General features: G+C 43.9%; 1 protein-coding gene across 1 annotated transcript in view; it reads right to left on the bottom strand.

The window, feature by feature from the left end:
- Nucleotides 1-12201: 12201 nt before the first annotated feature.
- Nucleotides 12202-18667, bottom strand: part of LOC138276821 (ethanolaminephosphotransferase 1-like) — a 355017-nt gene continuing 348551 nt past the window's right edge. Inside the window, exon 9 of the mRNA XM_069219207.1 lies at nucleotides 12202-12411. Within this exon, the coding sequence (XP_069075308.1) occupies nucleotides 12202-12411 (210 nt within the window). The remainder of the gene's footprint in view (nucleotides 12412-18667) is intronic.

Consider the following 18667-nt stretch of genomic DNA (forward strand, 5'->3'; position numbering starts at 1 on the left):
CCGAACTGACGGACAGATTTGTCAGTTTGGATGCTTATATTTTTGGACGCTTAAAGCTGTTGGAAACAGCTTCTCATTTTGTACCTGCTGAGCTCATAGGTGTGACGCCCTTGCGCCCCCTAACCACCAGCCGCCTCTGCTCAGGGGAATATTTTTGTGCCAGAAAGTGGCCCTTCCTGCACAAAAACAATCCTGCTTATAGCACAGGTACCCTTTCACCATGGTGCACGGGTGTCTGCATTGGCGCTAGGCAGCACATTGTGCACCAGCACTGGGAAATGACAGGAATGAACTGTACATTGTTACGTACAGCACATTCCTGCCCTTTCCCTATCAAACAGTGCGGCAATGTGACTTGCTGCTCTGTGTGATAATTTCATAAACATGCCCCCAGATGTAGTGCAGAGATATGTATAAACAGCCCATGGTCCATTGAGCACCCTCAAGCGTTCTTCAGTTATGATGAATCCAAGTGGACCCTGGAAACCACCAGAGAGAAGGCCCTATGCAGCAAAACAGCCAACCATTGGGAGCCTCTGTTGATTCCAGCATGGAATACTCTGGTGTGACTGTGTCTTCCCAGAAAACGACATCTGTTACCCATCAGAAGAGACTCATGTAGCAATGGAATCTCTAGTCCAATGCATTTGGTCTAGGACATTACTGCCCCCATTTGATCTTATCAAAGAGGCCATTTATGTTCCAAGTCAGTACTTCGTATCTCTTTTAGGCACCTTTCATAATCTGTATCAAAGTTGCATGAACCTGGCACTGTTCTGGTTTTGGTTCCCTCCGCTGCCTTAGAAACAGTAACTATCCTCAACTCAATAACCCTCCAACAACTCCCAGCCCATATTTCCTAGCTAGAAACATCTGTCACTCCACAAAGGAAATCCTCTCCTTGCCAACCAGAGATGACTCCACCTGCTTCGATCTTGGCCTCCATCACAAGCCCATATGAGCATGCCATTGCCTTTCCGTTGGTGCCTCCTCCATCTTGTTGTTCTGTTGGTCTCGTGAGCCCAGTGGACGATGCCTCAGCAGAGGGGTTCAATCATCCACCCACTCCCAGGGTCCATCAGGGTGGTTAAACACCAGTGTTTTCCCATGGTATATAATCCTTAATGTGGCAGGGTATAGCAGCATATATTTTATTTCCGTGGTACAGAGTTTTGGTTTCATGTGCTCATAAGATTTATGCTGCTTCTGAACCAATTTTCCTCACCCAGGCTCCTGACTGTTGTATATTGTTAAGTACGGCGCATTTCTGCCCTTTCCCTATCACGCAGCACAGTAAAGGTGACTTGCTGTGCTGTGTGATAGATTCATAAGAAGGTCCTGTGTCTGAAATTTAAGAAGTGGATGAAAATGTGTCTAGGTGGGGCCCTGAGGGGTGGTCCTTTTGCTTTAGTGCTCGGCAAGCCTGCTCTATTAAAAAGCCGGCTGAGAGTTGGTCTGCTGGCACGATGCATCATAGTCAGGCCTCCAAAAACTGCTCCAGATGTGAACCATTCACACCCTCCTCCCTCACAAAGTGAAGACTGTTTTGTCTTGAGAAGTTTTTCATTTCCTCAACCCTAGCCACCATTCACCCCACTAAACAATGTAATTTCTGGAAGGTAGGGTAAAGCTCCTTAACTGTAGTGTACTGAAGAGCCACACCGCGGTTTTTAGCCTGAGCCACATCAGCCTCTGCAATTTTGTGAATATCTTGTCTGAGAAGTGTGACATCAGCCCCAATCTCACCTGTTTTAGTTTCAAGGGCCTGCTGTGAGAACTGGGTTACATACAAGATACTGTCTCAGCCTGGGTGGTTTTCTTTGCCAATGCTGTCATGCTGCATCTCGCCCAACCCTACCTTGTCCCTGCAGCAATCACCTTTGCAGGCTGATGGAGGAGCTTTTCCTTTACTTTTGGGAAGCTTTATCGTTAGCCATCTATGGGTCTGTCATCTAGGTGCGGTACAACACAACCTTCATTTGGAACTATGTTAACCTGACCAACCAAACCCTTGTTGCGGGTGGCACAGGCAATCTGCGCGGCACAAGCCCATCAAGTTACCACTTTTACCTCTCTGTCTGGCCTCAGATAGCACTGATTTTTCCAAGGACTTATCAACTAAGTCATGGCTAGTAATGTATGTCCCGAAGCCAGTCCCACAAGCAAGTGCCCACCCCTCTGGCCAAAGGGCACCAACAGTGCAACTACACCATATTTCCAATGTTCCACTGCTCAGCCACCACTAGGAAGATGCCTGGATCATTTATTCCCCTGCTGCCAAAGACCCCCGAGTTCATGAGGGGCAGCACAAATCAGTTTTTCTGCATACCCAAAGCAACCTAGAGATCGTGCTGGTACATGAAGACTAGAATGGCTTCATGCCTGGCAGGAGCAAAAGGCACTGCCCAAGCAGAGACCAGGTGGCCTTGGCCAGGGTGTCTCACTTGCACGGATCGGAAGTACTTCTCCTAGTAGACTATGACAAGTCCTTTGATACCGTTCACTGGCCCTTCTTAATCAAAGTGCTTCAGACATTAATCTTTGCCCACGGTTTCTGAATTATATGTGGGCCCTTTATGATTCCCAAACAGCACAGGTGAGAATAAACAGAGTGCTGTCTCCTCATTTCCTATAGGACAAGGCACCTTGCAGGACGGTCCCCTCTCTCCACTCCTATTTGCATTGGTCATTGTCTTGGAGAGTGGATTAGGAGGGATGTGCAGATTGACGCCTTCCGTTGGCTGAATGGAAGGGAGCACAACGTATCCTTATATGCAGATAATATCCTCCTCTTCAAACAGAACACAACAGCTTCCCTCTAAAAGGTTACAAGGATCTCTGAGATCTATAGAGAGGAATCCGTTTTGTCAGTAAATCGGAATAAGTGCATTCAACTTTTAGGCCCTCTGCTGCAACAACCTCTGTGTGCTCCTTTTTAGGTAGCAGGATATTGATTTCAATACCTGGAGATCATGATTACCTGAGATAGACAACTGGACTGGGACATAAACATTGCCCCCCTGTTGCGAAGAGCAGCTGAAAGGTTGGTCCTCACTGCCCATTGTATGAAAGAGTTACGCTGCCATGATTCTTGTATGCGTTTCAGAATTATCCTTTTGTCCTCCCTCCAACCTATTTTGCAGGACTGTAGTCTTTAATTACACAATTCTGGTAGGTGGGAAACCCCCCAAGGGGCTCCTTTCAAAAGTGTTCCTACCAGTGTACAAAGGTGGGAGGATCTGACATAAGACTCTATCACTGGAAGGCTCACATGTCCTGGCAGGGGATTGCCTCTTTGGAGACAGGGAGAATTCACCTACTAGCCTGGAACTAGAGATCCTAGAGAAAACTGGGACACAGCACATCCTGCATAGGGCCCACCCCCACCTGCTCTTCCGCAAATAACAGAATTCCCAGTGCTCTGCTGGTGAGACGCCGTGCAGCACATTAAATTGTTGAACAAACTACCTAATCTGGTCCCAGTTTGGGCTAGAAACAGGCTAGCATAGGTGTCAAAGGTGCCCGGGTTCAGGCCAAGGGATCTCATTGGAATATTCATATCTCTGAACATTTGGGTGCAAGACCATGTCAAGTCCTCTGAAGAGCTAACAGTGGAGTTTGAACTACATCAGCTGCCACACACAAAAAGGAGATTGAGTGGGGGGTTGTTGCAATCCACTGGAGGCAAAGGTAGTGCTTGAGCCTCTCAGTCGCAAGGAAACATCATATATAGATCCTTAAACATTAACACCCAGACTTGCTTTTAGGTATGGATGCAACTTGGGAAAACGATGTAGGAGACTTCAACTGCAATGAATGGCACAAGGCTAAAATGGCATCTAGGGTGCTGGTAATCCCCTTCAAACCTAGATGTATTCAACTTAATTACTTTCATAGGACTTATGAAAAACTGGAAAGAGTTTGGAAGATGGGCTGAGCAAGCAATTCTCTCTGTGTCAGGAGGCGAAAAGAACCTTCTACCATGTGATTTGGGAGTGGCCACCCATCCAGAGGTGTCCCTTCCTGCACATAAACAATCACTAATGGCGCTTTGGCACTTCTGTGTGTGCTGCACAATGCAGCACACACAGAAGTGCGAAAAGCATAATTTTCAAATGATTGTTTATGTGCAGAAAGGGACACCTTCCTGCACATAAACAATAATTTCTAGCATTTTGCTTTTTCTATGCGTGTGGCAGAATGCAGCACGTGTAGAGAAAGCAAAAAATGAGGAGGAATAAAAGTATTCCTCCACATTGCGCCCTGGGGTGGCATTAGATTTTGGCGCTACCTTAGGTTTACAAGATTTTATAAATCTGAGGCAGCCTCAAAATGCAATGGGTGTTGCTGTGGCACACCCACAGCAACACTTATTGCACACCCCTTCCACACACAGTGCTGTGTGGGAAGGGGCCGTATTCTCAAGGTGGCGTTAAGCCACAAAAAGTGTCTTAATGCCACCTTGTAAATATGGCGCTGTGCTTAAGTGACGCTCCTGTGGCACTAGGGGCCTATAAATCTCCCTAAGTTCTTATGGTATGTCCAAACAGTTGTTGGATACACTGCCCCTCTAGGTGAAGGCACTAGTGTGCAAAAGCCTCTTTAATTGCCAACAGCTCATTACCATATATAGTTTAATTCTGTTCTATAGCTGTAGAGGCCAAAAGAAATCTGCAATTGGATGAACCGCTTCAGTGACAGAATCACTCTGTGACAGGATAGCACAAAGAGTGAAGGATGAAGCATCCCATCTCACAATGAAAGGCAGAGAGTGATCTCTATGTTTCAAAATAGGAGAAGTCACAAAAGCCTTTTTCAGTAAGCCGGAAACCTGTTTTTCTGTCCCCAGTGAATGGGGAAGCCTTTTTTAATTAAACAGAATGGACACCGCAATTGTTGGAAAACCTTCAATAAAGTGCCATCAAAAACTGGAGATGCACAACATCTTTGTATTTCCTTCACAGTGCATTGAATCAGTCATTCAGCCACCACTGCTACGCATTGAGGGTTCCTACCAAGACTTTGGTTAGATGAAATAAATCCTAACAAGGTTACTGATGTAGCTTTGAAATTACATTTATCCAGTCTAGCATACATAAAGAAAAAGTTCACATAGTCTGCCTAACAATTCTTTTTCATGTTGTCTATGTTCCTCCAGGGTTTGTGTAAAAATGAGAACATCATCCAAGCAGATTATGATAAAGTCATTCCAGGTGTGGTAGTGAAGCAGGAGTGTTGCATAGACCTAAAGACATCACTGGATACACAAAATACCATCTAGTATTGAAAGCAGTTTCCCACTCATCTCCCATTGTAATTTGGAGATTATATGATGCTCTTTGGTACAGACTTTTGCTGAACTGAGTTGAATCAATAATACAGAAATTAAAAGTAATGGAAATCTATTACTCAGTCTGTTATTCTGTAGTCAACATAGGGTTGAAGATCTCCACTCACCATGCCAACTAAAAAGAGGGGCGCTCCATCAGGGAATGTCAGTGACGGATACAACCTTTCTGCAAGCAAGCTCTCATCAATATAGTCTTTCAGATGTTCATATTCCGTCTTAATCAAAGGGTCCAATCAACCATGTGTGTCTTGGCATCTGGTATCAAGTCTACGGTTGTTAGACCTGGGATCCTTAGGGGGGTTTTACCCCAGACGTTTCGCCTTTACTTCCTGGTTTGTTGCTGTAATGTTTTGTTGGCCTTGGGACTCTGACCACTTTACCATTGCTAACCAGCGCTAAAGTGCATGTGCTTCTCCTCTAAAACCTGGTAATATTGGTGTATCCATAATTGACATAGTTAATTTACATGTAAGTCCCTTGTAAAGTGGTATACCATATACACAGGGCCTGTAAATTAAATGCTACTTGTGGACCTGCTCCACTGATTGTGCCACCCACTTAAGTAGCCCTGTAAACATGTCTCAGGTCCGCCACTGCAAGTCTGTGTGTGCAGTCTCACTGTCACCTCGACTTGGCATTCCAATCCTCTTGCCAAGACTTAAACTCCCCTTTTCTTGCATATACGTCACCCCTAAGGTAGGCCCATAGGGCAGGGTGCCATGCAAGAAAAAATCAGGACATGTACTTTTAAGTCCTTTATGTCCTTGTAATGAAATACTCCCAAAGTCGTTTTTAATTACTGTGAGGCCAGCCCTTTTCATAGGCCAGCATTGGGAATCCCATATAATACTTTTAAGCTGTAAATCTTAAGAGTAGCTGAATCATGTTTAGTATCATTGGAATGGTAACGATAAATCCTACTAGTAAAGTCAGATTTATTATTACTATTTTAGAAATGCCAAGTGGGCATTTCTCTGCCCTCACTGTCCTGTGTGCCTACATCCTATCTCCAATACACATCTGGCCTTGGCTAGGTGACAGTTACACTAGTACATTCCCTTCAGACACCCACAACTCAGGATACTCAAGTGCATCTGGATTTATCTCTATACTGAAGGGTCTTCCTGGGGAGAAGGGCTCCCACTTACATTTCAAAGGGTAGTGGCCAAAGCCTTTACAGACGGGCTGATTATCCCCCACTGAGCCAGGGCTGACATGAAAGGGGGACCTGTGCACTTCACAGAAACCTTTTGAAGTCATCTCCCACATCAAATGCACCTTTTGGTAAAAGTACTGGGTCTCTGCCCCACCAAATTCAGTGCACATCTGAATGCAAGGAAACTCTGCTAGAGTAAAGACTGCTGTGCTGGATGATCACCACTTTGCTGTGCCTGACAGTTCCATGGAACTGCTGCCCTACCTTGCTGAGTTGTCCTGCTGCCTGCTGATCTCTGCCCCGCAACCCAAGAATCAACAATAACCCCCAGAGTGACTCCAAGGGCCTGCCAATGTGCCCCTGATTCTACAACAGGTCTCCGGGACATCAAAGACCTCAAGCATGGCTTTGTTGCATCCTGCCGCTCATTTCATTGAGACTTCTGTGTGGCTTTGTTGCAGCCTGACACTCATCTCATCAAGACTTCAGCGCGGCTTTGTTGCAGCCTGCTGCTCATTGCATCAAGGCTTTAGCGTGGCTTCGGCGCAGACTGCTGCTTGTTTATCAGGACTTCAGAGTGGCTTCATTGCGGCCTGCCACTCGTCTCATCAGGACTTCGGAGAGACTTTGCAGCCCCTTGCTGCACGTCTCATCAAGACTTCGGAGCAGCTGCAGTGTTGCCAAATGACGGAGATGCACAATATATACATATTCTCTATTTTTTAACACACCTGTGTGGAGTCTTTTTTGTGGTGTTTCATTTTGATTACTATATGTGTGTTCCACAAATACTTTACACATTGCCTTGTAAAGCCTGCCTGCTCTATGCCAAGCTACCAGAGGGTGAGCCCAGGGTAATTTATATTGTGTATTTACTTTCCCTGACTAGGATTTTGGTCCCTACGTGGACAGGGTGCACACCCTTGCCAACTAAAGACCCAATACTGAAAACATCTGTAAATTCTGCATAAGCTTCAAGAATGTTTAAATTCCTTTCTGGAGAGTTTTAGATTGTGGCACCAAAGGCTGAGTTGGATTTTAGATGCCTAACATTTGAATTTATAGTATTCGGAAGTAAAGTGAAGTTGTGACATCTTCCAGTCCATTTGTGGATTATGTAGTCAATGACCAAGCTTTCTGTTTCTCTGCACATTTCTCTGAAAGTTTGTGGAATACCATCAATCATATAGATGGGTTCAGGTCTGCTCTTTCTTCGAGGAGGAATATGATGGGCTTCAGCAATTTTACTATCCAGAATGCAACTTGCTGCTCCAAAAATCCTACATTCTACTCGCCATGTTGGGGTTGCCAAACTAACTTTAACAAGAACTGAGCTAGACTTTTTGTAGAAGCTAAAATTCCCATCTTATCCGGTCTTGGTCTGCAGCTTAAGACTAGGCTTGTACGTGTCCTGGCAACTGAGGGGAGTCTGTTTTCAAAATGACCCATTTGTCCATAGTAAATACACCCCAGGCTTTCGCCTTTTAAATCTCTCTCTCTTGGTGTGAAAAAATCTTTCCAGTCTAGATTGTTTCTTCCTGAGTCAAAATTTAAGGAGGCTCCAGAATGAGTCCATATATGCTTCTTCTTTCTGATCTTATTTACTTTCATTTTTGAGGATCGATTTGAAGCACCAAGTCAATGAATGTGTTATCAGATGTGGGACGATCAGCGACTAGTGCAAGTGCATCTTTTCGATTATCATGAAGTCTGTGATAAAGCCCGGCTGCAGCTGTTTCATCAGTCCATTCAGCTTTGGCTTAAAGCTGGACGAAGCAGCTAATATAAGAGATGCCACCTTTGGAGCCTTGTTGGAAAAATAATAGTGTGGCATTTGCCATTTGCGTGATCTGTCTTCATCCTAAAACTGCTTTACATTTTCCAATAAACAAATTGATTTGTTGCAATCGAGGGCTTGGTTTATAATCAATGGTGTAGCTCAAATGAGAGAATCTTTCACTAACTAAGACAGAATAAAAGCCATTTTTGCTAAATCTGATGTCAATTGCATGGCTCAGATTTTAAACTGTAGACCGCATTGTACTAAAAAACAATAGGCAATACTGTAAGAGTGTTGCACAATATCACAGGTAATGGGGTTGTGGACTCACTCTCAGGTTACTGGCAGCATGAGGCAGAAAGGCATTATTGGTTTCTCCCAGATGTGGGGAAACTTGATTTAAACAATTTAACAAATAAGCCAACTCACTGCAAGAGGTTCTGAAATCCTCTTGGATCTGCAAAATGGTAGGTGAGATTGCCTGCAATGGACTGGAGTCAGAACTCATGTTGGTGTAGATTGGCCTGGGACACGGTCAGGTTTTGTGTTATCCGATGAGTTCTGACAAAAATCTGCCTCACTCAGCACATTGTGTCCCTGTCCACAACAACGAGAATGCACCAGACAGGACAAACACCAGTGGGGTAGAGAAATGGAGGCGGGAAAGAAGGAAGTAAGCGGCCCATCCAACACTTCCTTGGTACGGTTCTCTCTGGTGTAACATCTCTGGTTACAGTGCAGGTACTCAGGGAGACTCTAAGGAGGTACTGTGATCAACTAATTGAAAAAGCTACATGCAGCTTTTAAGTGTTGATGAAAAAATACATAATGTTTAGAACAAATATATAGGAGGCATGTATACTCCCCGGCTTCCAAAAGGCGGGCCTCAGTGAACCAAAGCCAGGAGGAAGTGACACTGGTAAGCCCCAAACTCAGGCAATGATTGAGGACACATCAGAGTAGGGGAATAGAACAGGAGAAGCATAGCCAGACAACAAAGCCAAGACAGAGTCCAGAGAGCAAGGTCAGCACATCAACGAAATGGATCAGAGAGTTGTACAAGTATATCCACAGGAAACTACAAGAGCCAAAACAGAATCCAAAGATCAAGGTCGCTGTAAACACACAGAGTCAAAGAGCATAAACGAGGAAAGCCCCAGTAGTAAACCAAAGCCAAGCAGACTCCAGAAAACAGTGTCAAGGTAAACGAGCAGGTATGCCAAGGGACTGCAGAACTTTAAAGAGAGAAACAACAAAGGTGAGGGATGGAAACACTGGACGATGTAGAGAGAAAGTGATTACAACACAAAGTTGTCAGGCAGCTTTGTAATGTTCCCATGACATTTAAATGCTGTTGCTGCCTGTAGTGACACTAAAGACCTTCTCTTGACCCAGGATGGCTAGCTATTTACGGCGCCGATGCCACCATGGTGCTCCCTAGACTTAAAGGAAAATGCTTCACCAGTGCCCTTCTAAAGCATTGGACACCCTTCTGATTCCAGACAGCAAATTCCCTCTTGACTTGAACAGGAGGAAATAGAAAGAGAGAGAAGAGTTATAGGATTTGGAAGAAAATGATTGAAAGTTTGTGAAATTTCATAGATATATGTTGGCGGGCACAGCTCGTAGGGTCTACCATGTAGCCAATAATACCCATGCCAATGCTTTGATTGGCAGCTGAACAGAGCAATAACACACATCACGTTTTTTATGTCATTCAGCAAGAATTGTCATACTTATTACTTTGTGAACCATATTTCCATGAGGGAAAATAAAATACACTACTGGCAATTACCAGTCGCTTCCTTGAATTGTAATGGTGTTCTACCGAAGACTACTATGAGGCTCATCTGAAAATACCCAGTGCTTGAAAAACACAGGCCTGGTTTATGTCTTGGCTAAGGGGAATACTCTCACAAACACGACAGCTATCCCGTTGGCCATACTACAATCACATGATATCCTATGGCCATATGTAATAAGGCTGACGGGATATCCCTCACGTTTGTGATGGAGTATTCCCTCCGCCAAGACCTAAATCAGGCCCTAAGTATTCTACAAATCGGGGCCAGGCATTCATTTATCATGAGAAAACAGGAACAAATGCAAGACAGGCAAATCTCCCTCTCCAAAAATAGGGTTTGACCCCCTTCTCTTGTATTTCAATGATATAAGTGAAGGCAGCAGTGGTCGGTTTTGGTCAAGCCTTCATATTAAATCGCTACCTAATTGGGTCCTTGCCTTCAACAATTCATAGCAATCATGCTGCTGTCTGGTTTATTGAGTTTATGTCATGTGCCATTTTTCAGTGAGCTTTTAAATATAGCAGACACTAGGAGTGCAACTCGTAGGGTGGTTCAAATGTCATACCTTACTTGAGGGTTTGAATATTTATTTGTGCACAGTGAGGGCAAAGATTCGGGAAACAATCTTACTGAGCTCTCATTTCATAGCATTTGCTAATGATACCAGGAGATTTATGTGAACACTCTGGTGGAGGGGAGAATATTTGGTAGGACAGAAAAAAAGCAAGGCATAGCCATGTTGAATGATTTAATACAAGCCATCTGATGGATTAAATGACTGCCATCCTTGTAGAAAATGATGATGCCTGCCTTCACATGGACGGGAATGGACCACTATGAATAAACTAAAGGGGTTTGGTGGCTGTTACAGCAGGGGAAGAGGAATGGGAAGACTGGCATACATGCTGGCCCATGAGCTGTCTGCCCGATCCATGTACATGGCCTTGAAAGTATTGGGTCCTGCTGTACTGGTAGTGGAGACTTTCTCTACGATGTGCCAGTACCCTAGAATAGCCTATGAACATTTTGAACTGGTGTTGAAACTGTTTCGCAGGGTTCAACAGAACCAAGGATCATGTCATAGCTCTACTTTACCTAAAGCGCTCTAATGGCAAGTCTCACTAAAAAGGTGTGACCTGTCAAAGGGCATATACATGATGGAGGCTTTTACATTGCCATACAATCCTGTGGAATGTATCCACATGTACTGACATAAGTACAACACCAGTGCTGACTGCCCTCTCCAGTCAATCAGTAATTTCTAGACCATCTTAAATAACACATTTGGCTGCATCTTTTCCAACATGAATCGTTGGACACAAGCCAGCCAACATGAGTCAAAGTATTTTGGGACCGCCATCAAGATCTTGCTGGCCATGTTCTTCAGAGCATGTATCTAGAGACCCAGACAGCAGACAGCATTTAAGGAACACAATGCCAGACGTGCAGAGAAAAACATATGCTTGCCAAAAGCCTCAATTCTCTTGGATCCCCTAACAGGAGGAGTGATGGGGAATGAGTTGGGATTCACTTTGCTGGTAGAGGCCTGAACCACAAGGCTCTCTAGAGTAGGATGTCTGGTAAGGAAATCAGGGTTGCCAAAAGCCTGTCCCCCTAGCTATTTATAGGTGTCTGGGAACAGAGCTTTGAATAAGGAGCTATTTAGATACCATTGAGTGCTTTGTCAAAAGGAAGTAAGATCTCCGAAGCAACTAGTCCAGACTGCAACATTTCTGTCAGTGCATTTGTGTTTTTTCACAGCTGATGTAACTGTGAGTCTGGACGCTAAGCTGCCCACTGGACCACTACTGCAAAGCAGGCTCTTTCTTCCATTGGCGTCCCAAAGTGGTGAATAAAGCCCTACCTCAGTAAAGTATTCATGCTCAATGGCATCTAACAAATCCATGCCGAAGAAAAGTTTCTGAATCCAGTCTGGCACCTGGAGAGTATTCTAAAGTGAGGAATCTGTGGTTAGAAGTAGCCATTAGAAATGTAAGACTATGCCGAGCTTATTTGATTGCACACAGTTCGACTCTTGCCAATATGGCCATCTTCTCATAACAGCAAATCTTAGATTACAAGTAACGATATCACTGCAAGTTTAGCTAAACTACAAGTGATGAAAATAGTTACTGACCACACAAATTCCATAGTGAACATGTGCAATGGTGACAAAGACGACCAAGCAGTTAAGCGTGAACTCCTCGGCGTTCCCAAGGCATCCTGTCACAGCCGGACACACCACAGCAGTCAATGGAAGCAAAAGCCAATGGAACGCTTCTGGTCTAGTTACACTCATCTGGCAGATTATCACCTTGCACTGTTAGAAAGAATAACATAGAGCATTTGTTAATAGTGCAGGTACTGATTTCATTATACATTCTTAATGTTTGCAAAGTGTTTTCTTTTGTCTCCTAATATGAGGCAGTGACTTTTAGTAGGTGCACAGAGTAGACATGGAGTTTTACCAGAAACTCCTTACTCTTGTTTTGGCTGGGATTTTTGAACTGATTACTGGCAATTGAAAACATGTTTTCGTGTTAGGAGTGCAGGGTTTCAACTCATTCCGCGTTTTAGTAGTTTAAAAATACTTTGGCCTAAAGCAAGGTTCATTAGACTGAATCATGCTCTCAGACTCCCATTAATTCATGGGGGTCACATCAAAGTGCTGCAAACCAGCACAAAATGTTTTTTCTAATTTACTTTCCATTGCAAAACTTGTGTTGCGCTGGAAAGTACCCTAAAATCAACGCAAAGCAGCGCAAAACACTGCTTTGCATTAGGTAGCGCCAAGAGGGTGGTACATGGGCATTCCCATGCAACCACCCATGCCTTTTGATGAAAAACCATATCTACTAACAATAGTAGGCAGTGTTTTGCACCAAATGTTAACACTATGTGAAAGGAGGTGCTAAAAGGAGAAATGTTTTTATTTCTCCTTTCTTTTCTGACTTTGCATTTGTGCTGCACTGGGCAGCACACATACAAAGTAGGAAAAGTTTTAAATTAAGTTAAAGCATAGTATTTTGCATTGGAAGGGTACCTTCCCAGGACAAAACCTATGCTAGACTCACGCACACAGCCTTGCACTGTGTTGCAAGGGTCTGTGCGTGGCACAGGGCAGCTAAAATCTGATCCGGTTTTAAGGAGAGGGGAGGATCTCTTAGGTATGGTGCTCTCCTGACCTTTTTGGCTGCTGCGCTGCGTTGCATGACTGTTTTGTAAATCTGGACCATATTGTTAAATCTGTCACTTTACTTTCTTTTCATCAGAGCAGAACATTTCGGCTCTCAGAGCGGGAAGCGTCTAGTTGAAGTGAATGTATTTAGTAAGGCTTCTCAAATCTCAATGAAAATTAATTTTTGGAAAAAAACACACCTCTAAGTTGCAGCAAATAAATGTGTGGACACAAATACAAGACGGACAGATAGCTACAGGAAAAAAGGTCTTTGCTGCATGCGACCTCAAGAAGTTTCACACCTAAATTGAATAATTAATATATATAATTTTGAGGTGATTATGTTTAAAGATCTGAAAATGGTAATGAAAGGAAACAAGCAAAAATCACATACTTAGTTATATATGTTATAATATTTTTGACCCACAAATGCTATTAAAAGGGGAGAGAATGGGGGAAATAGCTCTGGAAGTATGAACAAAAATAATAAGCATTGTCAAAGCCAATGAGTCTGAGCAGTGAAAGACAGATCTGTTGGCTTTGCTAATGCTCATTTGCCATAGGAGTTAAAAAGCACAGACAGCTGGACAGGGAAGTCAGAATGAACAAGAAAGCCATACACTCCCAGAGAGGGCAAAACGGGAAATGAAAAAATCAAGTCCCTTTCAAGTCAGCTGTAAAAAGATAAACCTCATCCAAACAGAACACATTGAGAACAAAATGCACCTGGGAGGGCCAAGGACAACAATAGGGAAGAAAGTAATTCACAGAAGAGCAGAGACCTGGCATAGACAACAAAAGTCATCCAATCACAACTAACCCAAACCTATTTTAAGCGCATGTAACATATTACAAATAATGCAAACATATTACAAACAGGTCTCCTGTAGCTAAAAATACCCACTGCAGAAAAAATGTTTTCTTTTCGAAAACAGTGCAAGAACGAAATAAACAGAAAACTGCTAAAATTAAAATACTAGTGCAGTATGGTCCAAGATGTGGTCAAAAAAGTCTCAAATGCAATGACAGAAAGTTCCTGAGCAAAAGAGCGAGTGGCTGTAGTGAGCTGATCCAAAGCCCCTTTCTGCATGTCTACAGTAGGCTTCTCCAACGAGCAGCAGGGGAGCTACCGGAAGCTCCCTAATTACCCATGCAGAGGAATTCCACATTGCCAACACCTTTATTTTATTTTTTTACATTACTGCTTGCAACCGTGCTTGGTAAACTGAGGTGATCTTATCTGTTATGGTCATTATTACAACATTAATGGTAGCTTGTGACCATTTTTATTGAACTCAATTAGCTCTTATTATAGAAAAGGGTGAAGCCCATCCGGTCCAGAGTATTATTGAATATGTAATCTTGCACCCTGAATGGTGGAAGTGCATTAAATTAAATAAAACCTAAATAACAATAAGAGGATGTTCCTCACCAAGCAATACAGGCTGCATTTCTAAGCAGGCACTAGACTCCACATAAAAGTGGAATTTGGGCATACGTTTCCTGTATTCTTCTGGCAATAACCCAAAAATGCACATTGGGATGGAGAAGTCCCCTGTATGGTAACAGATGTGCACCCCGGCCCTCAGTGCCTCAGCTGCAGGGATATCTGGATCCGCGGTACTGATTTTAAATTATGAACGGCTCATGTGGGTGTGACAAGACACAGTCCTGTTCTCAGATTTCAGACGCGTTAGACCAGGAGGGGTACACAAATCATTACCCGGGTAATGGTAAATGGTACTGCCCTTACCCAGAGTTAGGTAGCAGGAGTGCTGTGGCGCAGCATACTGTTTTTTTGTGTCAGTGATCAGTGAACATGCCTTTTTACCTGTGTCACTGGAGTGAGGCTTCCCGGCTCCCTCATGTGCTGTGTACCTAACTCGTCCTTGGCCTACCTTGTGTTATTATTTAGCAATGTACCGTGTGAGGTACAGTACACAGAGGCCTGTGTATTCCATACTCAAAAGCCCAGGGCCTTGGAAAGGCATATGGGGAGCAAGAAGCCGTCCCAAACAGATTTGTGGGTTGATTGCATTCCTGAGAGCTGGTTGGGACATGCACACAAGCTAGAGGTGGGGAGAGCCAGGCTCTCTTGAGCACTTCAAAAGGTTTCTTTGAATCTGAAAAGGTGACTAGTCAGTGGGGCCTTGGCCCATTTCAGGAGATGGGGCTGATAAGAGAATCAAAGAATAGGGCTGGAGGCCCTGGTAACCTCTTGATAGGCATGTTTCAGTGAGGCTGACATCCAGTCACGCCCATGGTGTATCTGTGCGGCTGTCACATCAGAAGTTGCTCTTGCTGTTACGGACTGCTTATGGGCCAAAGGGCAGAACAGAGGAGTGGACACCTCAACGAAGGCAACCCACACATCATAAATTTCAAATACCTCTACACTAAATCACATCTGTGTCTGGAAATGTATTAGAAAAAGGGGAGCTTGAGGCTCCCAAAATTGTCATATATGACCTATACACCAGTGTTGAGATCAGCCTGCCTTCTGGCTATTGTGATCAGGACTGTGGACTAAGGTCTGCTAGTCTCCCTACATTTGACTTGGCGCACCAGCAATTGCCTGCCTGCCAGGACCAGAAGACCTTGTGAGGAGGAAGAGAGCACCTGGATGAAGCAGGATCCAGTGAGGATCCTGTCAAGTGGAAACCTGAAGCAGAGTGTGCGATTCTCTGTTGAGGATTCACCACGGAGACCTGGGCGAAGAAAGATTCGGGTCCCGAATTAGCAGTAGCTACTACCCCTGTGTATGCCATTGTTAGGCTAGAGAGTGACGACTGGAAAGGTGGGGGATTGGCCATTATTTTTAGGGATCAGCTGAACTGCACCTTAGAGCCTGTTAATACCACTGCCATGGAGGGATGTGAAGTGGAGGTATTTTTAAATTAAAACTAATCGTATAAAGGCACTGGTGGGGCTCTTGTTCTATCTCCATCTTGGTCCGAAAATACAGTTCATTCTGAACTGGAACCAGGTGTTAGAACCTTTTATCTCCTGCAGTAACTTTACCGTTTTAGGGATTTTAATCTCTGTTTAGAAGAGAAAGGCAGTAACGACAGCATGGCCTTCTCAGAGTAATTGATCAGCTTTGGCTTTTCTCAACCGGTTAACTCAATAACTCTTATAGCCGGACATATGCTGAACGGAATCTTTACCAACCAAGTTGTTGTGATCATTATGCAGTGAGGTTTAGAGTGCATAGGGAGATGGTGGAGAAGACTGCACAGGGTAACCTCACCATTTTCAGAAATTGGAGTAAAAGTTTTGGAAATGAGCTCATAGATGCCCTTACCAAATTCCAGAAAAAAAACTTAAGTGGCCATGGGCATTTAGCAGAGAATTTCAATAAATGGGTATTGTCAGCTATTGATAAGGTTGCTCATATCATAACTAAAGTCAATGATACAAGGAAAATCTCAGCCCTGTGGTTTTCAGAAGGACTTAATGACATCCAAAGGAAATGCCATAGGCAGGAATGGAGGTGGAGGATGGTTCTCAATTTGAAAGAGACAAACAGACGCAAAGAGTTAATTTGAAAATATAAAAGTGCCATTAAAGAGGCTAAATCATGTTTTTTTCCCCAGAAGATAAGATCTGCTATTAATGTACCAAAGGAACTGTTTGAGACGGTTAGCAATGTCACGTTCTCTTCGACTCAATGGGATCTGGAGAACTCTCAGGATTTTTGCAGTTGGGTGGCCTCGTTTTTAAGGACACGATTATGAAGATTTTGTCAGAATTTCGGGAACCTAAGGACAGGCCAGATGCTTCCTATATGGAAGATGATTCCCCTATGCAGTCTACTAATGGTCGTTTATCGAAGTGCTTTCCCATTCTGGTGGCAAAAATTAAAGCCCTACTGGCTCAAGCTACTTCAGGATCTCCCGAAGATCCCTGTCCGCCTAGGTTGCTACAATTGGCCCCTGATTTATTTGCAGAATCTGTGGAGAAAGATTACTCTTGGGTTCTGGAGTCAAGAGTTTACCCTCAGTACTGGAAGGAGGCAATTGTTATGCCCCTTAAGAAAAAGCCAAATGGGGACTCTGGAGGCTTAAAAACTCTCTGCCCGATTTCCTTGTTGCATACTCCAGCTAAAATCCTCAAGAAACATTTCAGTCAGGAATTAGCTCAGTTTTTCATCAATCATGAACTCCTGGAACCCTCCCAGAATGGGTTTAGGAGTAACTATAGTACTGAATCTGCACTAATTGTGGTGGTTGAATTCATTTGCTGTCAAGTGGATCAGGGTGCTGCAGCTATTTTGGTTATGCTTGAGCTATCCACAGCCTTTGACACCATATCTCCATCTCTTCTGGTACACGGGCTGCAACAGGCAGGCCTGAGGGATGCTGCCTTAAACCTGCTTGAGTCCTTTTTGGAGAACAGGACTCTTACAGTTAGCTGCGTGTCTTCAGGGCCAACAGGGTGGCAGACAGGTTCAGGTCCTGTATGGTCGAAGTCAGTGTTTGGATGAGGGAGACCTGGCTCAAAATGAATGCACAAAAGACAAAGATTGTGGCCTATGAAGCAGAGAATTCGATCTGGACTCATTGTCGGTGGGCTGAAACGTATGGTCCGCTGCCTGTTCCTGTAACCACTGCTAAAAATCTGGGGGTGATCTTTGACAATACGTTGACATTTGACACCCAGGTCAATAGAACATAAGTTCTTGATTCTGGATCATGAAGACCTTAAAGAAACGTTTTCCCTTTCTTCCTGAGGAGTTAAAGGTGCCAGTGCTTATTACATCTCGCCTTGAATACCGCAATGCGCTTTACTTAAATGCCAACCAGTATTTGCTAAATAAGCCCCAGTTCACCCAAATTGCAGCTGCGCGGTTGATCCTGAGCCCGTCAAAACATACCTCTGTAAGGGAGGGCTTGAAGGCTCTCCATTGGCTGCCAGTGGGGAAGAGGGTGACCTTTAAAGTCCTTGCCTTGTCGATAAGACTCTCCATCAGCAGGACTCATGTTATTGTAGGGCTGCTCTGAACTGGTGTGCTCCTAGTAGAGTTTTAAGATTGACAGGATGGAGAATAGTGAGTGTTCCCAGGTTCTGGAAAGGTAGATGGGGTGAACAAGCTTTCTCGGTGGCAGGGGCCAGGTTACAGATCACCCTTCCGGAAAGTACTGGGACACTGATTTCTTATTATATCTTTCGCAGGCAGGTGAAAACTTGGTTATTTTGGCAACTTTAATCCTCTGGGTAAAATCCTGGCTTTTTTTGCAACTTTATTGCTTAGGTTATATCACCCCTCCCCCTGGTGTTTTGTTGATGACAGCACTTTGATGCATATTGGTTTTATGCGCTTTATAAATTCAAATTCGAATTTAGATTTAAATATATGCAAAAAATTGTTTTTTAAGATTTAAAAACACCTAAAGTA

This window comes from Pleurodeles waltl, chromosome 2_2 (genome assembly GCF_031143425.1).
Source record: "Pleurodeles waltl isolate 20211129_DDA chromosome 2_2, aPleWal1.hap1.20221129, whole genome shotgun sequence".
Classification (NCBI taxonomy): Eukaryota; Metazoa; Chordata; class Amphibia; order Caudata; family Salamandridae; genus Pleurodeles; species Pleurodeles waltl.